At 48.7% G+C, this 25,433-nt stretch overlaps 1 protein-coding gene across 1 annotated transcript; it reads left to right on the forward strand.

Moving 5' to 3' along the window:
- The first annotated feature begins 591 nt into the window (after positions 1-591).
- LOC115635548 (alpha-N-acetylgalactosaminide alpha-2,6-sialyltransferase 1-like) lies at positions 592-25,433 on the forward strand. Its single transcript, XM_030534474.1, has 9 exons — positions 592-741; positions 6,259-6,808; positions 15,946-16,114; positions 17,658-17,829; positions 18,739-18,874; positions 20,989-21,092; positions 22,107-22,196; positions 24,469-24,568; positions 25,186-25,433. The coding sequence occupies exons 1-9, from the start codon at positions 611-613 to the stop codon at positions 25,354-25,356; spliced, it is 1,623 nt and encodes a 540-aa protein (XP_030390334.1). The 5' UTR covers positions 592-610; the 3' UTR covers positions 25,357-25,433.

Here is a 25,433-nt window from a genome sequence, read left to right on the forward strand (position 1 = left end):
TGGATCATGTCTAAAACTATGGCCTGTGTAATAAAGAGGTTAGACTCGTGGCCTTGGCATCTATGTATCTAGCTATTGTGCTTTTGGGGGCAGGGACGGTCTCTTACTATGCGTCTCTACAGTGCTTGGCACAACAGGGGCCCGATCATAGTTGGAGCTTCCAAGCACTAGCGTAATAATATAGATATCGCTAGAACTGACCTGAACCCACACCTAGATGCCGTTCTGAAAACTAGTCTCTAAGTGTAGCTAACGTTAACCTCGTCATTCACACAGGCTTTTATTTGCTCCTGTTTTTGCCTGAAACAGATACAAGAGGGGTATTTATTTTACATCAACCATCAAGAAACGTTTGTAAAGCAAGTTTAAACAATAGGTATTTGCCCATGGACCTGCCAAGCACACAGAATCCTCACAAAGCAACACCCAAACTTTGTTTTGGCAAAGAAAGTTCAGCATACAGAATTTATTACTATCCCTGAATGTTGGGACAGAGGGTGTGCACCTACTGGCCAGGGATATCTGAGGAGTGACACAGCCGGCTTGTTCATTGTGCAATACACCTGTAGCGGAGCAGGAGAACAGCTCCAGTCCTGGCTAATGCGAGGCCATGCGATCTCTCCGGAGGAGATTTGCCAAGGTGCCCCGTTTGATCTTCTGGCCCATTTTTGTGACAGCCTTTCTGTTCCTCATTGTCTCTGTTAGCTCCTTCTTCGGCTTTGCAGAAAAATGTCTTCACAGGTAAGAGATCCAGCTCCTTCTAAGACAAACTGTCCATGTAGTGTACTCTCTAATCTCTCTAGCTCTAAGTGTGAAACTTTTTATATACTGGTGTGTGTGTGTGTGTGTACCCACACCCAAAACCTTGCGCTAGAAAGCAAGATCTGGGTAATATCAATACAAGAAAGATGGTACATTGTGTATATCATCACATCTCGACTAAATATTAAATTAAAACATTATTTATATAAACAGATATTCCATTAATACAATTGTTATTTATGCATAAAATATATTTAAAGTTTTCTAAAACCTCTAATTCAGGACTTATCTAATCTAGGGAAATTTGCATCAAAGCAAACCCTTAATGCAAACACTAGTGCAAAATAGGGAATCAGCATACAGGTAGTGCAAATGTCCTTAACCTAAACAAGCACTCAAGGGCTAAAGTACCATCCAAGCCAACTCTGCCACGCTCCAAATTCAATTATTTTAGGGAGCCAGGGAAAGAAACCTACCTCTGTGCAGAATGAGATGTAAAGAGCCCCTTTAGGTGTGGGGCAGCTGAATCATAACGCTTGCTCGGCAATCTGATTTGATTTGGAGTTTGAGCCAAAATTATACTGTTAATTCGAAACAAACAAACAAAGGAAAGTCGGACTCAGAATCAGGGCACTCATATAATGCAGACAATGACATTATAGAAAGCAACCCAGTAGTACAGTCGTGGGATCCTTCCCAAAGGACCTGTTCCATACAGCTTAACCCACCAAGATCTGTCCTCACTGGGGAAGTGAAGAGGTATTGGGTTGAGTTCAATGACCGGGGCCAGGAAGTTCGTTCAATATAACCTAAGGTGTGAATTTAAACTGACCTCTATGTGGACACTCTCATGCCAGAGTAGGTGTGGCTTTTTTTTTGTTTAGCTTAAACCCCATAAGCAACATAAATAAAAGTGTGTGGGTGGGTGGGGGGGTTGGTTTAGTTTCTTTTCTTTAGATTTCACCTATCTAAGGGCTCCAGCTGCCCAACGAAATCTTAGCAGTATTAAAATAATCATCCCAACAGGAACTCAACCCCAACAGCCACTGCCTGAAACTCGTTTCCACCCCTGCATCCTTATGGGAGGCAAACCCTCAGCCCTCTCCAACTCCCCTATCAAACAGATGGTTTATATTGGAACAACTGTATCCTCATGGAGGTTATTCTGGTAAAATTATACCAATTTCAGTTCACACCTTAGTTTATACCAAAGAACTTTCCTATGTGGACAAGGCTTGTCTGTCCTTTCAAAAGCATGCAAACGGCAGTGAATTTTCTCAAGAAAAACCTAAACATTTTGGCTCTGTTTTTTTGCCTGGAGATCACCCCAGCCTCCATTACTGCAGGTGGAAATAATGGCACTTCCTGCTGTATCCATTTAAAGACCTAATTACCTGGTTGTATCTGTAAATCAGAGAGTGGGGCTTCCAAACGGAGGTAATTATGCTCACACTGTATTGGAGGCTATTTCTGAAAATGTTGGCATTTTATACCATGTAGTTCAAAATGTAACAGCTCTAAAATTCCTGGGGACTTGCTGATGTGTCCCGTTGCCTGTTGCATGTCAAATGACACGTGTATGAAGCCATTGGACTGACGAGCCAAAAGACAGAACACTCTGCACTAGTATGTGGCATATGATCCAGGTAGTTATTACCTGTATACAGTAGAGCCACATGGTGCAATGTTTCCTTAAAACCAATATATTTTTAAAAGCAAGTGTCAATGTATAGTTTGCAAATCCCCTGTTCTGCACCAGTGCAAAGATCAATGGATAAGTGCCCTGCACAGCTGTTGTGAAGTCTCCCTGCATAGCCGCCCCATGACACGACACCCCACATGAACTGTGGAACTACCATGGTAATTTAGCTTTCTGAACCTGGTAGTCCTGCATTTGGGGTGGGGATAGGGGTCAGGATTAGCCCCATTTTATCTTCCATTTCAGGAGCATAAAGCACTTTGCAAACATGTTGCAAAAGTCTGGGATGGTCAGAAAACAAAATGTAGTTTTTGTTTCATGTGTTGGTTTTCATGTTTACTTTTCATTTGTTCAACAACAAAAATGTTTTGGCTTTTCAAGGGTTTTTAAGGATCTCCAGGGACGAGGGAGTTTTACAGAAAGTGTGTGTGGGGGGGAAACCCTCCATTTTTTTCCCACTTAAAAGGGAGTGAGGAATAAAAATATGGGAGAAAGTAACACAGTAACAGTGAGGGAACCTTCCAAAAATAGCAACAACAATTGTTTAGAATTTTTTTAAACCCACAAATTTTCATTTTGATCATTTTTCTTCAAAAACACAAAAGCACCCCTGACTTGAAATGGTTTCCATCATAGACAGGATTTACAGTTTCGTTCAATCCCACTCAGCACCCTGCTATACAGATTGTTCCAGCACTCCTGCCCACTGCATGTTGTGACAAGGTGACCTTGTTAGAGTCCATCTCTGCCTTCCTCTCAGGGTGCCAGCCATTTGCTCTGTTGCAGGGTACTGTAATGTGTGGTGTCTGTAGCTAACTGCTATGGGTTTTTTTTCATTGCATACTGCAATTCCAGTGTGTACTGGTAAATGACAAACGAGCACACCGGCTGCCTTGCTACCGGAGGGTGCAGTAGGCAAGCGCCTCTGCATGGTGGGTAGCTACAGGAGGCGTTACACCTCCAAGAAGTCAATGGAGCTTTGCCAATTCACCCAAGCTGAAAACGTGGCCTACTGACTTTATGTCAACCAGCTCAGCTGCCTCCATGCTGCTAATAGGGGTGGCTCCAGGCACTAGCATGCCAAGCGCGTGCCTGGGGTGGCAAGCCATGGGGAGTGCTCTGCCAGTCGCCACGAGGGTGGCAGGCAGGTTGCCTTTGGCGGCATGCCTGCAGAGGGTCCGCTGGTCCTGCAGCTTTGGTGGGCCTCCCGCAGGCATGCCGCCGAATCCATGGGACTGGGGACCTCCTGCAAGCAAGCTGCTGCCGTAGTTGGGGCGGCAAAATACCTAGAGCTGCCCCTGGCTGCTAAGTCAGTAGGACTTTCTGCCCTTCATTAGTCAGCATCAGGAACTGTAGGTCTTGAACCCTGCTCTACAGGACTCTTAGGAACTAGTAAGTTCCAACCTGCTGCCCAGGGACTTGCTAACAGGGTCTAGGGCAAAAGCTGAACCCTGACAGAGGACTCCAGTCTTGGAACTTGATTGACAGAATGCTGGAGGTCCTGATTGGGCCACAGGTTCTATATCAACCCAGCACACGGGGGCAGCTCCAGGCACCAGCGCAGCAAGCATGTGCCTGGGGTGGCAAGTCATGGGGGGCGGGCTGCCGGTCGCTCTGAGGGCGGCAATCAGGCAGCCTTTCTGCAGGAGGTCCGCCGGTCCCGCGGTTTCGGCAGCAATTCAGTGGCAGGTACACCGAAGGTGCGGGACCAGCAGATCACCTGCAGAACTGCTGCTGAATCTGCGTGACCGGCGGACCTCCCGCGGAAATGCCGCCGAAGGCTGCCTGACTGCCATGCTTGGGGTGGCAGTAAACATAGAGCCACCCCTGCCAGCACAGGAACAGGAGGTTGTCCATGCAGCTGAGAGTCACTCTGTTCTGGAATGGGTCCCTCTCGCTCCTGCTTCCCTGGCTTCGCTTCTTTGGATTCTGACACGGCTTGACTCCTGGTGTCTGACTTGTGGTTCCGATCACAGTTTTTCTCCTGCCTCTGACCCCCTGGTATCCTGACCCGGCCTGACTCTGGTTACTGATTCATGGTTCTGCTCTCAACTTTATCTCCTGCTTCTGATATCTCAGTATCCTGACCTGACCCACTGTTGACTCCTGTCTCGTGACTGTGGATCCTGGCTCTGACCACTAGGTCTGGCTGCCCACGAGCCAGCTGTGACAGTCAGCCTGGAGTGAAACTGGAACTGCGCGAAGAGGCAGAACTCTATGGAGCCAGCAGCCCTGAAGCCCATTTGTGTGAAAGATGAAGCTTTGTGACTTTCCGGCTGCTTTGCCCCATTGCTTGCAGGTGGCTGGAGATCCCTTGTGTGGCAGGCCCATCCAGTTGCTGCCACTCCCTGCCCTGGGCTAGCGCAGCATTTACAGTACACATGACAGATGGATTTTCACACGTAATCCCTAAAGGGCAGGATTTGGTGCTGTCTCTTTTACCCCTTGTATTGGCCTTCTGCTGCGCTGCTGTTGCCCATGAACACTCCATTGAGCTCACTGGAAGGCTGGGATGTACCTGGTCACATTGGGACTGATCATTAGAGCCCTGCAAATCTGCGGATATCCGCTTTATATCCGTGGCTATCCGCATCCGAGTACCTTGTTTGTGGATCGCATGTGAACATAAATTTTAGAACCATGCAGGGCTCTACTGGTGATTCTCCTTAAAACAAGCATTTGTCTGTGCTCTGCACCAGCTCAGCAGAGGTCCCTAGTCACTGCCAGACTACAAGGAAGGGGCAGTCAGTGTTCTCTGGCTCGGGCTGCTGTACGGTCCATACTTTGGAAACGCAGCCTGCATAGAAAGTGCCATTTCAGCTACAGGAACAAATCCTACCTCATTCCGACCTTACCTAGCTTGAATCACTTCCTTGTGTCCCTGATTTTGGCTTTGGGTTCCACATGGGGCTTGCTCCTGCCAGGTGTTGAGCACCGTCCCCTTCTATTGACTTCAGCATGAGTAGGGGACACCCAGCATCTCAGAATTGCGCCATAGTCTCCCACATTTGCACCTTGTTAGGTCAAGCGGTATGTAGCTGGGATCCCTACAGCCTGCGCAGAAGTTTTTCTAAACATCAGATAACTCTTTCCAACATCATGCTTGTTCTTCTAAGTGTTGAAAAGCAGCAGTGCCCGCAGTATAGTCAGCAATCTAGTCCATGAATGCCGAATCTGGACCAGGAGTCAGACTCATCCTGGCTGGGAACTGTGAAGTGTATCAACATTACTCGGCGAGAATGCAAGCTGGAGAGCAAGGGGGCTGCAGGTCGAGTGTTTGTCCAGTAGCCTGAATAAAGGTTCTGCTCTGTTTACTACACCATAGTCCTGTGTCTTTCAAGTGGGATGCGTCAGTGTCCTGGGATGATTGTCATGAATTGTGCCTTGCTGCAAATAGGTTCCTCCCTGCCCCTACCTTGATTTCCAGCTACCGCAGGTCATGAATATTTAAAAAACCATCTGTATAATAATCTGAATTACATATGCTTTATTTCATGAGTGGAGGGGAGCAAATCACATGATTCATCTCTGATGGTCCAAGTTGCTGAATAACCATTTTATGGCTAAATCATAAACAAGTTCAGGTAGGTGTCCTTTGAGCAAAGCATAACGACAATTCCCTGCAAACCCAGTGAAGGTTACAAAAGTAGAGCCCTGGAGAGGGTAATTGCTGTATTCAGTAGTGTCATAAAACATTTGGAGGATAAGACAGCCATTAATGTAGAAAAGGGGATGGAGGGGGCTTCATTCAGCTGAAGTACATGTAGTGTATTTGCCTTTCTTTTGCTTACATTTAGGCCAGTCATTTATTTGCAAGATACCAAAGACATGCCAGAAAAGGACATCCAACAGAACAAGCTCCACACTGCGCCCGTTGAAGGGGATTCCTTGAGCCAGCTAAATGTGATACTGGGCACAGACAGCAATAGGCTGGAGCAAGATATGGTTAAGAGAATGGCAGCAGACAAAGGAGAGGCCATGGAGGAGCAAGCAGAGGATAAGAATGTAAAATCAGCATCCAAGAAGACACAAACGCAGGGTAAGAGTGCCCCACCAGCACCCCGGGGGAAGGGAGCCAATGCAAAGACCATACACCAAGACCAAGCAAAAACAAAACCAAAAAAGGCCTCTGTGTCAACTAAGCCCAGTGCTCTGAGACCCTCTACAAAAGGCAAAGTTCATCCCAGCCTCCCGGTGCGGAATGTGGCCACTCCCACAATGCAGAATGTCACGACTCAGGCTCCTACAGTGACAGAAAAGAGAAAGCTGAAGATTGCCGACTTCAAGTCTGAGCCTCAGTGGGATTTTGAGGACCGCTATCTCTTGGACACCTCATCCTCACAGTCAGTAAGTGATTACTATGTGTTCTGGCCACGTATACAGCTGAATGGTCTCCTATATATCTACCTCGTTAGCCTCCACATTAGTTTTTCCAAGTCACATATTTTCATGGATTTCCTGATTAGACTCTGGCATGGACAGGTAGTTGCATGCACAGGAGATGCCCCAGCTCAGACGAAGGAGGCATGTGTGGATTGTAAGGCAGGGCAGAATTTGGCCTTCAAAACAATAGAGTTTACTATCTAACTACTGAGAGAGAGCAGAATTCACCTTAATACACCTTACCCAGCCCAATTCTGGGATTAGCCTCTGATACAGGCCAATTGTACATATTTAGGAGGGACAATCCTTATTTTTCTGAAAAAAAAAAATCCTTCCCCCCTCCCTCTTCTATCCCACCAGAAATAAATCCCTCTGCCCCGGTGTGCTGCCTGGTGGATCCCTGTTTGCCCACCCATTAATAAGCTTGAAATATTGGCATCTTTGTGTCTGGAGGCATAGTCCAAATCATAAAGGGGCATTGGGTAGGTCTCCCAGCAGGGAGTATTTGAAAAGGGAATATTTGCATTTTTAGAAGGACTATGGGATGAGATAGACTCAGAGCCTATTTATATTTGTGTATAGGTTTTTCCCAGTGAGTAAGTATTGGGCTCAAACACTAGCTCACCTGGTGGTCTTGCCACATTTCAGTTCTTGGTGTGTGGAAAGATCATGAGAAAATCAGATCTTGTAATTTCAGCCCCATAAATGGTGTCAAAGTTAGACTCAGGACTCACAGTTTGTCAGACCACTCTGTTTTATTAGCACAGCGCTCTGCTAATAACACCCAGATAATGTGAGCACCATGCAAGACACAAACTATCTTATTTATACAAATAAAAGGGCAAGCACTTAACAAGATAACAAAGGAAGCAGAATCGGATAAATTTACCTGGGCTAGGCATGCATATCTTATTTCCTTACTAACTATTACCGATCTTCTGTTAATGTTTTGCCATTAGCAGCCTTGTTTATGGCTAATGTTTCTTTTCCTGGCACCTGTATTTCAACATTTCTTATTTCTGCTTAAAGGTACATACACATTTCTTTAATCCATTCTTATTTTTACAATATAATTCATTTTACTTTCACAATGGCTTCCTGAGGCAAACCAATAAAGCCCATGAGAAACATGAACCCAAATGCCGAGTTTTCAGGGCTTATTCTGACGTCTACAGAACGTGAAGGCAGCTAGGTGTTTCTCCCATATTCAGACTGGCAACATCAAAGACTTTTACCTTTAACTTCTGCTTCTCCATCCCCTCCCTCCCTTGGTCACACTCATGTTTTCTGCATCTCTCAGGTCCTGCCAGCTCATAACAAATATGCAGAGAGCTCCCACAGGGCGAACCATGAGGGAGTTGAAGTCAGAACCTTTCCCCTGCCAACCCTGGGCAACCTAGCTCAGTGCCCTGGCAGAGAAAGCACTTACAGGAGCCGTGACCATCACTCTCTGGTATCTCATCAGATGTCTCCCTCTCCAGGTCTGTAATTACTTTGGAGAAGGCAGAGATTAACTTTTATCATCCACACTTGGAAATTATTGATGACTGTGGTAAGAAGAATGGATTCCAAGAGTCTAGTCGCTGAAATTAATTCATACTCGTAGGACGGGATGTCATGTAGAGCTGAGTTAATTTCTCCCTTCCCCCAAAAAATGCAATTTCAGGGTGACTAAAACCATTCCCCAGCTCCGGTAAAATGCAGCAACCAGTTTCATCTAAATAAATAATGAAAAGAATTAAAAAAAAAAGTCAAAATGGTTTTTGTTTTGAAATGTAGGGAGTTTTGTTTTAAAATCTTTGCACGGAGGTAAAAAGAACAACTCAAACCCTAACTAAGTGAAAAACTGGAAAAAAAAATCATTTTGGGCTGAATTTTGTTTTGGAGAGAAAACTGAGAAATTTCAGTTTTTGTGCCACCTGGAACTATGTTTTGTTCAGTTGGACACCCCTTCTGGAACCGTGTGTTGTATCCATCTGTACTTTTTCTTGCAGTGATGTCAGTGCCAGTGCCAAACAGGAGAGGTAAGAGAATGGCTGGGTTTTAGCACTTACGTATTTATCATGTGGTTTAAAAGTGATTCGTAACTGCTCTGGCTACTATTATATTACGATCCCGTTTCAATTCAGTCCCTTCTAGCAATGAAGTGGTGATAGCCATCACAATACAAATAAGATGCCTGTGTATTGAGTCACAAAGAAAGAAACAGCACCACCCAAGGATGTGAGAACTCTTCCAATTCATCCTGAAGGGGTGCTAAATGTGAAACTCAGTTTACTAGGTCAGTGTTAACTCAGGCTGTCTACACTGTACACCTTATAGCTGCACAACTGTGCTGCTACAGCCGTGCTGCTGTAAGATATGCAGTGTAGCCGCTCTTTGTTGGCAGGGTGGAGAGCTGTCTCCTGCCGACAAAATAAAGCCACCCCCAATAAGGGGCGGTAGCTTTGTCAGCGGGAGAGTGTCTCACACCAGCACAGAGCTGTCGTCACCAGCGCTTTTCATTGGTAAAACTGTTGTCTGTCAGGGGTGTGAAAAAACACCCCCCCCCGCCCCAATGACTAAACTGCACTTTCGTTGGTAAAACTTTTGTCGGTCAGGGGTGTGTTTAGAAAGTCGGCACCTAGGAGTAAGGGTGAGAGAAACAAAAGGTTACACATGAAATCATAGAGACTAAACTTAACAGGCTAATCTCTGTCTGAAGAAGTCTTTTCTCATCCAAAGCCTCCTACAGTGTTTCCAGCCAAATCTGGTTGTGATCCCATTTTCATGAATGTAAACGCACTGCCCATTTACTTCCTAGGTGCAGGATGCTGGGGTGTCTTTTTTGTTCCCCAAATATAGTTCAGCAAACCTTTGAAGCATATCTCCATATAAAGTTCTCTTCCTCCCACTGTATTTTTCTACTTGTTAGTTCCTTTCTGAAATTACTATCTTTCATCAGCATTCAGCATCGACAGGTCACGGAAAAACCACTGTGAATGCGACAATACTTTATTTACTTTTCAACACCAAACCCAGTGAATAAGCATCCCTTGTCTGACAAAAACCCTTGATCCAGACTTTAAAACATATTTTCAGTATATGGACAGAACTCCAATGGTATCTGTACATACATTTCACAATGATAAGAATAACCAGTAAGAACTCCCATGACATTTTTTGGTGACTCAGAATGTACATACCAGAAGCAGGATATTCCTGTAACCCGCCTTGCCAGTGGTTATTAAGGGGTTCTTGGGTCACAAATGGATCCCCAAATGAATGTATTAACTTTGTCCCTATAGAAATAGTGTTGCCCACTGTTCCAATGCAGCCATCTCTGCGGTGGAGAGCAGTGGCTGGCAGACCAGCACAAAGTGACACTGGGTGTTATACCAATTATATTAGACCAGTAAAAACCAGCAGGATCTTATTAAAGGGGACAAGACAAAGATGCCACATTTATTATGATAATTTGATTTATGACTAATAACTAATATCTTAATTCTTATACACACACATTATACCTAATACCTACACACACACACACACATTCACACACACACACACACACATCCATCAGATGTTCTGCAGCTGCTGAATAGTTACCAGTCCTGAAGATAGCTTAAGTTCATAGCCTGATTTTGTAGCTTGGGTTCGTAGCTTGTGGCAGCTAACTGGCCAGGAAAGCCAGGCACAAGGACAAGCTGGATCTCTGTTGGGCAGGCACTGATGTCCTTCCATGTTGGCAGCAGAATGTTACCCAGAGTCTCTCATCTCACCCTTCTTTTTTATAGGCTTTTAGGGTATGTCTACATCTACAATTTTGCAGCGCTGGTTGTTACAGCTGTATTAGTACAGCTATATAGGGCCAGCGCTGCAGAGTGGCCACACTTACAGCAACCAGCGCTGCAAGTGGTTTAGATGTGGCCACACTGCAGCGCTGTTGGGCGGCTTCAAGGGGGGTTCGGGGAACGCGAGAGCAAACCGGGGAAGGAGACCTGCTTCCCCGCGGTTTGCTCTCGCGTTCCCCGAACGACCCGAGCAAGCAGGTCTCCTTCCCCGCGGTTTGCTCTCGTGTTCCCCGAACCCCCCTGCAAACCGCGGGGAAGGAGACCTGCTTGCTCGGGGGTTCGGGGAACGCGAGAGCAAACCGGGGAAGGAGACCTGCTTGCACGGGGGTTCGGGGAACGCGAGAGCAAACCGGGGAAGGAGACCTGCTTCCCCGCGGTTTGCTCTCGCGTTCCCCGAACCCCCCTGCAAACCGCGGGGAAGGAGACCCGCTTGGGGGGGGGGTTCGGAGAACACCGGAGCAAACCGCGGGGAAGGAGACCTGCTTGATTACCAGAGAGGCTTCCTCAGGTATGCTGGGATACCTGCTTATTCCACGGAGGTCAAGAAAAGCGCTGGTAAGTGTCTACACTTGATTACCAGCGCTGGATCACCAGCGCTGGATCCTCTACACCCCAGACAAAACGGGAGTACGGCCAGCGCTGCAAACAGGGAGTTGCAGCGCTGGTGATGCCCTGCAGATGTGTACACCTCCTAAGTTGCAGCGCTGTAACCCCCTCACCAGCACTGCAACTTTTGTGATGTAGACAAGCCCTTAGTTTGGATTCAAAGTCTATAGGTCTTGCTGTGTCACGCTGCCTCTGGGTTTAGATTGATCACCCATCAATTGCAGGTGTGACTTTCAGCCTTGAACCTGGCTTTGATCTTCCTTCTGTTGTTCTGTTGTCCTTTTCTTTTTAGGGTGGATGCTTCTTACTTTGTTTAGGGCTGTTGTCTAGGTCTTCAGCCACTGGTATTTGAACTTTATCTCATCAGGACAGGCTGGGGCTGGAGGCTGATTCCGTCATTCATACATACCTCATTCACACATCTAAACTGAACTAATAAGATTACAGCAGGGTTTGCAAAAATGAAGGTTGGAGGAAGCTTTTACAAAATGGAGAGAGTGTTTTAAAATGGGGTTCGAATTACAATATGGAACAGAAGTTACAGTGTAGGCAAGTGTAGTGAATGGTGAACAGAAGTTACATTAATAAAGTGAACAATTAAAAACAATTTCATTTATCAGTTCTACATGGGTGGCAGTTTATGACAGGACGTTAAGGACATCTTATTCAGCTAAAACTACACAAAATTTCACTAGGCAGAACCTAATTGCTCACTTTGGATTTTGGCCAGCACATGGGGGATGACATCCCCAGAGTCTTACAAAATGTGGCAGGGGATCTTTAATGAACACCCGTGTCAGGCCCCCACATTTTAGATTTCACCCAAAATATGACTCATCGCTCAGCCCCTAAGGTTGCATAGGTTCTGACAGTGAGTCTCAGGGGAGAAGCAGCACTTGTTACTGACTCACCATCTCTTGCACATCTTGCTTCACTGGATTTTCGCCTAGAAATCATCCACCCACCTATTGTGGCACGCTGGCCCTGTGTGAATTTAGCAGCTGTGACAAGCCTAGAGCAGTGTCATGCAGCTGCTGGCAAAGAATGAATGACCTGAGTTCCTAGAGCAGGGGTAGGTAACCTATGGCATGTGTGCCGAAGGTGGCACGCGAGCTGATTTTCAGTGATCCTCACACTGCCCAGGTCCTGGCCACTGCTCCAGGGGGCTCCACATTTTAATTTAATTTTAAATGAAGCTTCTTAAACATTTAAAAAAACTTATTTACTTCACATACAACAATAGTTTAGTTATATATTACAGACTTATAGAAAGAGACCTTCTAAAAACATTAAAATGTATTATCGGCACGCGAAACCTTAAATTAGAGTGAATAAATGAAGACTCAGCACAGCACTTCTGAAAGGTTGCTAAACCCCATGCTAGAGGCCAAACCGCACTCCAAGTTAAACAACACTTTGCTGCAGGGCCGCCCAGAGAGGGGGGCAAGTGGGGGCAATTTGCCCCGGGCCCCGGGCTCCACAGGGGCCCCCAAGAGAACAGCTGAGGTTCCCACCCCGGCTCCTTACCCCCGCCTCCGCCCCTTTCCTGGAGCCTTAGCGCATCAGGCAGCGTCCCCGGACAATGCTGCAGCGTGGCTCTGGCGCGGCCCTTGAACCCCACCCCACTCAGAGCCGTGTGGTGAGGGGGCGAGGATGCGAGCTCCAGGCTGAGCTCAGCTCCCTCCGCTTGGCGTGGCTTTTAGCTCATGCTGTAGAGGCCAATGCTTTAAGCTCCCGAGGCCCCAGGTTTGATCCCGCCTGCCTGCCAACGAACAGGGTCTGTCGGTGTAGCACTGGCACACAGCATGGCTGTCCCCATTGCCTTTGTTATGCACCAGGCTGGATTTTGATCTCAGTGGAAGGCAGTGGCGTTTCTCAGAATGTGGGAGCTGTGGGTGCTTAGCACCACTGGTCCAATGCCTCTGTTTCCCCACCTGTAACATGGCTTAATACTCACCTAACTCAAGAAGCAGGAGGCTCTTGTGATTATAGCTGTTCAATGATAGGATTTAGGGGCTGGGGTTCTATGCCTAACTTTGCCATAGCCTTTCAGTGTGACCTTGGGCAAGTCACTTCATCTCTCTGTCTCATCTGTAAAAGGGGGATAATAAGTCTTCCTGTCTCCCGCTCTTGGTTATCTTGACTAGTTAGACTGTAAGCTCTTTGGGGGCAGGGGTTGCCTGACTGTGTGTTAGCAGCATTAATCTCTAGGTACCACGGTAATGCTGACTGACCCCAGTCGTCAGCAGGCAGGATTGAACTGGGGACTTCTAGTGCGTGAGCCTCTACTGCATGAGCTAAAAGCCAACAGGCTGTTAGCTAAGGCTGTAGAGCAGACGCATTTAACTCTCTCTCTCTAGGTGGTCTCGGTGCTACCAAATGGGCCAGAACACCACACTCAAGAGGTGTGTGGGTCACACTACCTGAATACAAATAACAATAACTCACATCGGTGAGGGGAGACCACAGTGCTAGTGAAATTGTCTGAGGAGCCTCGGACAGTAGATGCTGTCAGCGTGCAGAAGCAGGGATGAAAATCTCACAGACTCAGAACTATCCGGGCATCCGCCCAATCCAGTTTTCCTCCTATGTTCATGTGATGCTTGAGTAACAGACTCAAATTCTGTGTGGACGGGGACGTGTTAACTCCAGCCAACCCATGGATTAGACTCAACACAGCCCTCTTGTGGTTTCTTGACCTACCACTGGGCAGCAGTGGTGGGAATCTCACGGATCCAAAGGCAACTGGCTGTGAGTATCTGTGGCCCCTCTGTGAGCTTCCCAATAACGCCGGCTGCAGCGTTCACAGTCAAGGATATGTCACAATGATTTCCCTGCGTATCTGAAAAGTGCTGATGAGTACGAATGCTGGCGGGACTTGTGCAGCTGTCCTACAAGTCATTAAGGCGCCTTTAACTAGCGTGCTGCCTTGTGCAGAGTTGAGTTAATCTTCCAGTCAATGCTATAGGCTCAGAAATCAACCCATTTTGTACTGCAATAATCCTTGACAAGGCCGTAAAGCTTCAGGAATTCGGAGCCACAGACAGAAGCTTGGGGCTTACAGCCAACTTGCTGCAGGAAGTAACTAGATTTAGGGAGGTTTCTTCCTGCCACTCAGCACTCACTTTGCTGAGCTGCTCAAAGTGCAGCCTGAAGGGCTGCAGCGGCTTGTGAGATTTGCTACAATGCTAGCCTAACAAGGCCTCCTAAGCCCAGATAAGATCAGGGCCCTAACTTGCTGCAAAGGAGGAATTGAGCTCGCGCTGCAGTGAGTCCCATTGATGGAGGCAGCGTATTGTTCCTTCATTTCTGGTAGCACAGCTACAGAGGGATTGTAAATTCTTTGGGGCAGGGGCAGGACATGTCTTTCGGTTCTGGGTTTGTACCAGGCCTAGCCCAGTAGGGTCCTGGTCTAAGACTGGGGTTCCCAGGTGCTGCCACAACACAGATCAATAATAATACTCGTGTAACATGGCAGGCAGGATCAAAGCAGAGAACCGCTGAAACTAAATGCATGGGCCTCTACGGCGTGAGCTAAAAGCCACATGGCCCTTAGCTAAGGCTGTAAAGCAGGCTCATTAATCTCTAAGGGGTCTCAGGCCATGGCTACACTGGCATTTTACAGCACTGCAACTTTCGCGCTCAGGGGTGTGAAAAAACACCCCCTGAGCGCTGCAAGATACAGCGTTGTAAAGCCTCAGTGTAATCAGTGCTGCAGTGCTGGGAGCGCGGCTCCCAGCGCTGCAAGCTACACCCGTAAGGGATGTGGTTTATGTGCAGCGCTGGGATAGCTCTCTCCCAGCACTGGCGCTCCGACTACACTACGCTTTGAAATTTCAAGTGTAGCCATACCCTCAGTGCCGCTAGAGGGGACCGAAAACCACACTCAGGAGATGTGTGGGTTACATAAGAAAGGGCTGGCCTGTGAGTTGCAGGACAGAGCAGTGCTGCAAACAGCTCTATCGTTAGCTGGTGCTCAAGATCAGCCAGGCCACAGCAGCTCTCTGCCTGTAACTGCAGGTGGAGGATCGAACTGATCAGATGCAGGTTTCGGTTGCTCCTGCACACAAACAGTTGACTCCTGATCATTGCAAGTAGAAGCACACTGAAGGGAGTGATGCTTTTACCTTTGATTTTTACAATGGGGTCATTCAGAGCTGGCAGCATGCCGCCTGCACCGTGGGAGGCGATGCAGAAAGCAGGGAGGGGTGTAGCCCAGTGGAGGCAGCCGTAAGGGGCTGTGCACCACGGTGACTAACCGGGAGGGTGAAGGGGGTGTGGCTCCAAGGAAAGGAGGGATGGTTGGGGCCTGGGCAGATATGCCATTGGGAGCTGGTGCAAGGGGATGTCCTGCTGTGCATGGCGTGAGCTCTGTGTCGAGGAGCATAAGACCATGGAGGCCTCATTCTGGGCAGGGGGCAGCAAGCGAATTCAGCAAGGCCTGGTCAGCCTCTGCGTCATAAAACCATAATGGCATTTTTCTGAGGCAAGAGCAAGTGCCCCGGGTGGGTATTCTAGTGCACCCTGCGTCTGGGAGGGCTTGGCACTTAGCTGCTGCAACATGAAGGCCCTGGCTCAGTCCCTGGTGTGGCGGCCAAGATGGCGGCCAGCACGTAACCCTTGTCTGCTTCCTTACAACCCTATCTTCTGTGCTTCTAGCGCTGCCCCGATGCGGTGAGGGCCAAAGCCGCCAAGTCTGCCTGGCTGAGGGACCTTTTCCTGCCCAACATCACGCTCTTCATAGACAGGAGACACTTCAACCCCAGCGAGTGGGAACGCCTGGAGCATTTCAAACCACCGTTCGGCTTTATGGAGCTGAATTATTCACGTGAGTCCGGCAGGGGGATGGTGAGCTGGGCTGGACTGGGTCTGCTCCTCCCAGATGCTCACAGGGTGCCCCCTCCCCACTCCAAGTGCTGGGACAGAACTCCCAAGCTGGGACACACCCTCACTGGGCAAACACTGGTTCCTGCTGCTGGGACAGGGAGATGTCTTCCACTTCTTTGTCAGCTCCTGGAACAGGCCAGTCCCCTCCATTAGCTCCCAATTTTGTGCTGACCCTGAGGCATGGGGTCTAATTTACCACTGCATTACTCCCATATAACCCCACTGAAGTCAAACAAGAGTAATGCAGTGGTGAATCGGGCCCTTGGTTTCTTTTCATTGCAAAGACCATGGTTTTTTTTTGATGGCTCCTTTATTAGATGGATTCTTGAAGCAAGTAGTGTATTAAGTATCCAAGAAGGTATGGGCAAGTATACCTTACTGCTGCCTTGCCTATTGGTATACTTGCCCATACCCTCATGCTCTAGGCCATAAACTGATAGCCAGTTGGGATCAGGAAGGAATTTCTCTTCATGGTGTACTGTTGCATTCAAAAGATGTGAAGGTATTGCCTCTTAACAACCGGTTCCCTCCTCACCCCACAAGGGGGTTGTGGTCCGCCCACGCCCCCCAGGACTCCTGCCCCATCCAACCCCCCACGTTCCTTGATGCCCCCCTGGAACCCCTGTCCCATCCACCCCTCCTCCCTATCCCCTGACTGACCTCTGCTGCCCCATCCAACCCCTCCTCTCATTCCTGATGGCCCCCTGGAACCCCTGCCCCATCCAACCAGCACTTCTCCCTGTCCCCTGACTGCCCCTGGAACCCCTGCCCCTGACTGCCTCCCACTGCCTCATCCAACCCCGTCCTTCCTGACTGTTCCCCCGGGACCCTTGCTTCCATTCAACCTCCCTGTTCCCCACCCTCCGACTGCCCCAACCCCTATCCACCCACCAACCCCCGACCACCCCCACAAACTCCCCTTCCCTATCCAGTGCTCCCTGTCCCCTTACCACGCTGCCTGATTCGCAGCCCCCCCTGCTTCCCGTGAATCAGCTGTTTGCGCAGGTAGCCTGGGAGGGCTGAGAAGCAAGTGGCAGCTTCGCACTCAGGCCCAGGGAGTCGGAGGCAGAGACGGGGCGGAGGTAAGCTGGGGCCAGGGGCAGGACAGGGAGCTGGAGCACCCACAGGGTCAGCGCCTAAGGCGCCACTTTTGATTAATGCGCTCAAGGGGAGCGGCCGCTCGCCTTGCTCCGCCTTAGCTACGCTCCTGGGTCACTTCAACTTACTGGCCCGTGCAGGACAATCGGTTCTAAAAGGGCTTCTAAATTTAACAACTGATTCCCACGAACCAGTGCGAACCGACTCCAGCTCACCACTGGATGCATCCTGTGTGGCCGCTGTGAGAGACAGGATAACAAACTAGATGGCCCACAGGCTAGTTCACATATGACACTTTCCCTGTGTTCCCTTCCTAGCCCAAAAGCTCTCCAAAAATACACCATTCACTCATCCTCTTTGATGGAAACTACCTGTCTGTGTTTCAGTGGTGAAGGAGGTCATAATGATGCTGCCACCCAACCCCTACCAGCAGGTCCTCCTGGCCAACAATAGCAGGCAGAGGCCGACCTGCATCAGCTGTGCTGTGGTGGGGAATGGGGGGATATTAAACAACTCTGGAATGGGCCAGGAGATCGACTCCCATGACTACGTGTTCCGGTAAGAGGCACAGCTTCCTCTTACTTTCCTGTCTCCCTCATGCACTTTTCTCTATCTCCCCACTCCCCTCTACACCCTTCTACTCCCTCTACAGAGATGATCCCACAAAAAACTCCAGAGCCATGTTTTAACCATGATCTTATGCTCAAATAAATTTGTTAGTCTCCAAGGTGCCACAAGTACTCCTCATTCTATTTATGTTTTAACCATGTTTCCAAGTCATTGCTACTGGCCTGCGAAGTCCAAGGGGGGGCTGTGTGGGGCCCCAGGCCTCCGTGGGGGGCTGATCCCTGGCCCCAGCCTGCTGTGCTCCCCTGGCTCCCAGCCTTGGGGGGCAGGGAGAACCGCCCCCCAGCACTCACCGGTGGTGCAGCTGGGAGCCGATGGAGTGGAGCAGGCTGGGGCCAGTGAGTGCAGGCCCGACCCCTGCAGCAGTCCTCATGGGAGTGGTGAGGCAGGGCTGGGGCAGATCAGGGGTGGGAAGAAGCAGGGCGAGGCTGGAGCAGGGGTGGTGGTTTTGGGGAAGAGGTGGAGTGGGGGCTAGGCAGGGGCCCAGGAGAAGAGCTGGAGCAGGGGCTGGAGCAGCACACAGCTGCGCAGGGCACCAGGAAATGTGATGCCCCAAATTTCCTGGTGCCCTGCGCAGGTGCGTACTTTGCATCTGGGTAGGGATGGCCCTGCAAACAGCATGTTTCTGAGCCTCAGGGAAGGTTCAATCTGGATTCATTTCCCATCGTGGTTGTCCACCCCAGAGTATGAGGTGGTTCCTTGCTGGCTCAGGTTCAACGCTAGTTTTGGTTCAAGATTATTTTGGCCAAACCAGTTCCCCCAGCCCTGCTGTGAATGCCAGCCCAGTGATTAAACCAATATGCTGATGACTTTGCAATTCTGTTTAATTTTCTGGCCCAGGGTGAGTGGTGCCGTGATCAAAGGTTACGAAAAAGACGTGGGAACAAAAACATCCTTCTATGGATTCACAGCCTACTCCTTGGTGGCCTCTATTGTGACGCTGGGGAGCAAATTCAGCAAGATCCCAATGGGAAAAGTAAGTCAGGCACATGACATGTGTACACATGCCCTTGGCAAGGTGCTGCTTTGCCTGTGGCCCGCGTTTCTGATCCTGACCCATGTGAAGGGCAAGAGGGTAGAGGTAGCATCTCAGGTCACAGCAGAGTTAGCCCAGATTTGAACAACTGGGTCTGGGAGCCCAAGTTAGCCCAGTCAAATATCCACACTGGCAAGGCACGCGTGAGTCATTCCAAGTAGGTGTGGCCAAACTGGTGCTGCACTAGCCCAACTTAGATGCTAGGGTCCAGATCCCCAGAAGTATTTAGGCCCCTAACTCCCACTGAGTGTGGCACCTTGGAGGAGAAGGCTTAGGAGTGCTGGGGGTGAAGCTCAGGGTTCTGAGCACTGCACTAATCTGTGTCACTCTCAGGAGTAGTTTTGCAGTGTGCTGTGGAAGTGCTCTTAGCCAGCCAACACAGTAAAGTAAAGCACTTCTAGCTTGCTACGCTCCTCACTTCCATGGCCTCTGTCCTGGCCAGTAGCAAGGCATGGATCCAACTCAAGACCATGACCTGTTCCAGCTGTTGGCATTAATGCAACTCCGTTCTGCCCTATATCACTCCAAGGTAGAGGCTTTTAGCCTGCAGCCACCTTGTGCTGTGATTTTTTTTGTCAGCTCTCCTAGCTGAGCGGAGATGGGTTGGGTCAATACTTGGATGGAAAGTCTTCATGGAACATCCAAGTGCTGTAGAGAAGCTATGTTGGGTCACTCTTTCCCGAGTCAGCCCTGACGTGGCCTGGTGGTGGGTGCCGCGTGATGCTGGATGGCTGAGGCCCTGACCATTTGTGGTTATTAAACACCCCTTTACATTTATTTTAGCAAGAGCTAGGCACTAATCCCAGTGTCATGGCCGGATTATGTGTCATCTACCTATCTGTCCCTCTGCAATTTCAGTTTGAAATAGTATTCTTCACGTCCTGTTCTAAAGCACTAGACAATGTTGTTGTAAGCTGCTAGACAGCTACTGTAATTCAGCCCAGAGGTGGATGACGTCATCTGTGTTCATAGCTGAGTCATTGTAAAGTGCTATGGTCACCTTTGAGATGAAATTTGCCGTACAGGTGTGAGATCACGTTACTCTGGTGCACTGAATTCTGCTCCAATGGCTGGGTTATTGGGAAAATCCAGTGGAAGCTGCGGGGTAGAAGTTGGCCTCGGATCACTTTTCAGTTCAATTGAATCTAATTTTATCTAACTGATTTGAGAGGTTGTCAGTGTGGGGGTTGGGAACAGACATCAGGGTCATGACTAGAGCTGAGCGAACAATTGATTTTTCAGTTCTGGGGCCAAACCAAAAATCCCCCCAAAAACTAGTTTCTGGTAAACCTGAAACAGTTTTTGTTCATTTTCTCTGGGGGTGGTTTTTACTGTTTGTTTGTTCTTTTTAATAAATCTAGCTACATTTCTAAAGGAAACGTTGTTTTAAAATGAAAATTTGAAATGTTTCATTTTGAAAATGTTGAAACAAAGTGATTCAAACTTTTCTAATTTTTTATTTGTTTGGTTGGTTTTGGCGTAAACTATTTGTGAATTTGGGTCAAGTTCTTGAGTAATTTTGAATGACCCCAGACTTCATTCTTTAACAAATAAACTGTTTATCTGAAAAATTTCTTCCAGTTGTCAGTATGACAAGCCTGCCCTAGCTATGTGGCTAAATGGGAGGGGAAATCTGTAGATGATGGGAGTGTCCAGTATTGAAAAGGGGTCCTGTTCTGGCAAAGGGTGTGAAGTACCGAGTTAATGATTCTCTGTAGTTATAAATCTGGTCTAATCTGTCTTTTCCCTCTCTCTCACCTGCCTCTCTACCTAGGAACCTATGCCTTGCTCATCACTGTGGTATCACCTGTGTTAATCATTTTCACTCTGAAACTAACGGGTGTGTCTTTTGCTGTTCTTTACAAGTAAATGCATGCAAGCTACCTAACCATTTGCTGCTCAGTTACACCCCTGTTTTGTTTCTGGGGGATATAATTAGCAACAACTGACCTTGGCTCTGTGCCCAAGAAATCCAGCGAATCCGGGCTTTTGTTTGCTATTAATTTTTAATGCCCATCTCCCTCTGATGTTGGCCACTAACTCTTCCTTTCTAGGAGATCAAGTACCTTCACTTCCTGGAGGGCACGAGGGATTATGAGTGGCTGAAGGCTCTCCTGCTGAACAAGAATGTCAGGAAGGGATTTTTGGACCAATATGGGTAAAACAGGCTGCCATAGACCCTGTCCTTAAACACTGAAGCATGCTGCAGACTCACCTCCTTTTGTGCAGAGCTATGTGAAAAATTCACCTTGTAATTTCATTTGGAGAAGTCAGACTTCCCATCTGCTCCATTGGACATTGCTGCAGGAATGGCTGTCGCATGCTGCCCCAGAAGTGGCTACATTTCAGTGATGGGTGTCTGAATGCTACAGCCTGTGCATGAGTGGCTTGTAAAATACTTTGTGATTCTCCTGAATGAAATGTGTTGTTTAGAGCTGGGTGAAATTTTGCAACTGAAACTTCTTTCCAGCAAAAAACCTGCAGATTTGGGTCAACCAAAATATTTCCCAAGTTTGTGCAGATTTGGGCAAATTGTTTTGGTTGAGGAAAAACCACAAAAGGAAAAATCTAAACACATGGAAACATTTTGTTTCATGTTTTTTTATGTTTTCAAAATGAAATGTTTTGCCTTTTTTATTTGAATTAATCTTTAACCATATTCATGTATTTATTTAAACTGAAAGGGGGAAAATATTAACAAGAACCATTTCCTTTTGGATCAAACTAAACATTGTATTCAACCCCAAACTAGTATTTTTATAAACTTTTTGATGCATTGAAAATTCTAAAAAAATTCAGTTTCAGTTTGACACTATCTGAATTTTTTTCCTTGAGCTTTTCAAAGCTGCCAGTGAAACGAAAAACCCATTATGGAAACCTCTTTATTGTTGTTATTTAGTCCTTTATCCCCCATTGAGGGACCAGGGCCCCATTGCTTTAATACACGCATACCATGAAAAGATGGCCCTTGCCCCAAATTGCTTATATTATAAATCTCCAAGAAGGTGAAGATTTTGTGCTGTTCTGGGAAATGCTCCAGAATAAGTTGGCATCATTGCTATCCATTTCAGCTCTTAGCAGCATGCATGATGGGGCCTGATTATTTTCACAAAGTGAAACGAGTGGTTAGAGAACTCACCTATCCTGAATCTATTTCCGTTCCCTTCCTTAGGCCCAGACCACGGGACAGATTCAGTAAGGATTTCAGTCTGGACAATTACCTGGTCATTCACCCTGATTTCCTCAGATATGTGAAAAACAGGTCAGTAGCAGGGGGTTATTTGCCATGGCGAGCGCCAACTGTCAGGCTGTCTCTGAAAGGCTGCTTGCCGGATTCCGTCATCTTCGTTCTTTCATCCCCACCCTCTTCCTCACAACCCCAATCACATGGGGGTGAAATTCACCCCCATGCAGAGAGCAAACACAAGCAATGCTTAAGCAGAACTTCAGTGGCATCTAGCCCTCATGCTGGCCCTCTGCCAAGGGGTGGATTTCACCCATAAGAACCTGAGAGGCAGAGAGGGAATGACTGCAGGGCAGTTTGTTTTTCAACATACAAGAGAAAAGAGTATTGAATTTGCCATCAGAACAAATTAAGGCCTCGTTCCTGCCAACAGATCAGTGGGGTGGAACCCCTGCACCCACGCAGCGTTCCTCTGAGGTCAAGTTGCAGGATCAGGGCCAAATTGTCCAGTGTCCTGCCTTTTTCAGGGGCCAGTGCTAGATATTTCAGTGGAAACCATAAACCCCCTAAAATGAACTTTCTTCCTGACCCTGCCAGCATTCTATGTCCTGAAGGATGAGGGTGGATAATTTTTTATTACTACCCTAACTAGTGCGATTCTCACTGCTATTCTTTTATAATTGTCTAATCCTTTTTAGAAACCTACAAAGTGATTTGCCGTGGTCTGCTCCTTTCCATGCTAAAGAGTGCGAGGGCTTGATTGTTTCCTACCTTGTGTCTCAGATCACTGCATCATTACACAAAACATGCAGGCCCCCAACAGCTTTCATTCCCCTTCTCTGAGCCTCTTCTACAGCTGCTCTTTGCATCCTACAAGTGAATGGGCTCATGGGATACCTGACCCGTGCACCGCCCCGTAAATGCTATCCAGGGGACTCCCTATGTGTGTGTGCATCATACTGTCATGGATGAGACCAACTTAGATATCAGCCCCGCAAAACCAGTATTTCCGATGGATTGGGCACCATTGTGGCAGCCAATCAGCCATGCCTTGCAGTCCCATGTTGTTTTCAGAGGTGGTACTTCCTGATGGGACGCCATGCATCATGGAGCTATTCATTCACCCAATCTTCAGGACAAACACCCCACCCCTCTGTGCAAGGGAAGGAGAGTGGGTCCTGTTAGGCACCTGGGGGAGTAATTCAGAGCCCAGGTTCAGGATGAGTCAAGATGTTGGAGTGTACAGCGGCAGATTAGTCATAGGGCCCATGTTTGGGGGCACTAGCCAACTGGGGGCCCCCAGAAAAAAATTAAGCCACCGGGGGAAGCCCCCGCATCCCAACCATGCTCCCCAGCAGAAGCCGTGGGGGAAGAACCAGCACACCCCACTCTGACCCCATCCCTGGCAGAAGGTGTGGGACAACAGGGGAAGAACAGTGTTCCCCTCCGCCTCCAACCTTATCCCTGGCAGAAGCTGTGGAGCGGCAGGGGAAGACCCAGCACTCCCCCTGCCTAGCAGGCGGGGCAGGAGAAGCCCCAGTGGTCCGACCCTGGTCCCCTGCAGAAGCATGTGGACTGGCGGGGGAAGCCCCAGCACCCAGATCCCCGCTGCGGCCCTGGGACTGGAGGAGCTCTCACTCTCCCTGCTGCGCCCTGGTGTGGCACAGGGACAGAGTGTCTCCAGTCTTGGGGGCCACAGTGAAGGTGAGGTGGGGGGGAAAAGGAGCAAACAGGTTGGGGGCCACAGTGGGGGGCCACAATGGGGGTGACCCTGGGTGGCACAGGGACGGGGCCTGGGAGAAGAGGCACAAAGGGGTGGGGGCCATGGGCGGGGCTGCAGGCAGAATGGGGGCAGGACTGTAGGCAGAAGGGGTGTGGAGGGGGCCACTCACTTACTCTGTCCCAGGGCCCTAGGAAACCTAAATCTGCATTTGGGAGTGTAGCATCTCAGAGGGATGGAAGTGCATGTGAGTGCCAGAGACGCCCAACTTTTCAGCTGTCTGGCCTGATCTTGCTGTGGCTCAAATAATTTTTTTACTTTCATAACTGACGTGGCAAGCCCAGAGGTGCCGGGGCTATGAACTGCGAAGCCCCCAGAGGTGCTGGGGCTATGAACTGCCAAGCCTAGAGGTGCCAAGGCTCAACCCTGGCACAGATTAAGCACTGGATCAAACCCCAATCAAAGGTTGGCTGACCTGTATCTCAATGTTGAAATGCTCAACGTACTGTGGGCAGCACGAGCCTTCAGAATGTGTGCGTCATGCATCAGACACATGGGGTGGACAGGCTGCCCCACAATCAAGCCATCACACCTGGAGACCATGCTCCTCCTCCTTATGTCCTGCTGCAGGTTTCTAAGATCCAAAAGTCTGGATAAGTCCTACTGGGCACTGTACAGACCCACCACAGGGGCCTTCTTACTGCTGACTGCCCTCCATCTCTGTGACCGGGTAAGGACTCCATGGGGCTGCTGATCCCCACCACACTGCCTGGGATGGGCAAAAGGCAGTGTCCCATAGCCCTTAGCTGGTGGATTGAGATCATACTCCTGGCAGACCCATGAGAAGGGCACTCAGTCTCTGGGTATGCTGAAGGAGCGGGGAAGGAATGGGATGAACGGGCCTGGGACCCATCATGCATCAGCACCCGTGTTGGCCAGATAAGGAACTACATTGCAGACTGACCTGGGGCAGAGAGTCTGAGTGTCCCAGTGACTTGAGGATAAAAGACAAATGGCAAAAATGCCCCTACAGGTTAATACCTGACCTGGTCCTCCTCTTGTGTGGCTGGGAGCGTAACTCCCCTGACTTCCAAGGAGTTGGTGTGAGAGCAGAAGGATATTCTTTGGAGTGAAAGTTCCTAGCTTGGTCTGGCCGGAAACCTACATCTAGCAATGTGGGAGGCAAACAGCCCCTTGTCCCAGCTGCAGGGCCCCCAGACTTACCTCTCCATATGGAAACAGCTCCCTTCTGTGATAGCCATGCCTGCCCAGCTCTCTTTCCCCGCCACCCCTTGACTTCCCATTTCTGAAGCCCTCTAACCCACTGGACCCTTCTGGCTTTTCCAGGTGAGTGCCTATGGCTTCATCACAGATGGCTACCAGAAGTACTCGGATCACTATTATGACAGGGAGTGGAAACGTCTAATCTTTTACACCAATCACGACTTTGATCTGGAGCGAACGGTGTGGAAAAAACTCCATGATGCAAATGTCATGAAACTCTACCAGCGATCCTGACCTGGGGCCCAAGGGACACTGGCTGGAGAGTTTGACCCTCTCTGGTAAAAGGGTCATGTGGGAAAGAAACTTGAAAG

The sequence above is a fragment of the Gopherus evgoodei genome, chromosome 15, assembly GCF_007399415.2.
Source record: "Gopherus evgoodei ecotype Sinaloan lineage chromosome 15, rGopEvg1_v1.p, whole genome shotgun sequence".
NCBI lineage: Eukaryota > Metazoa > Chordata > Testudines > Testudinidae > Gopherus > Gopherus evgoodei.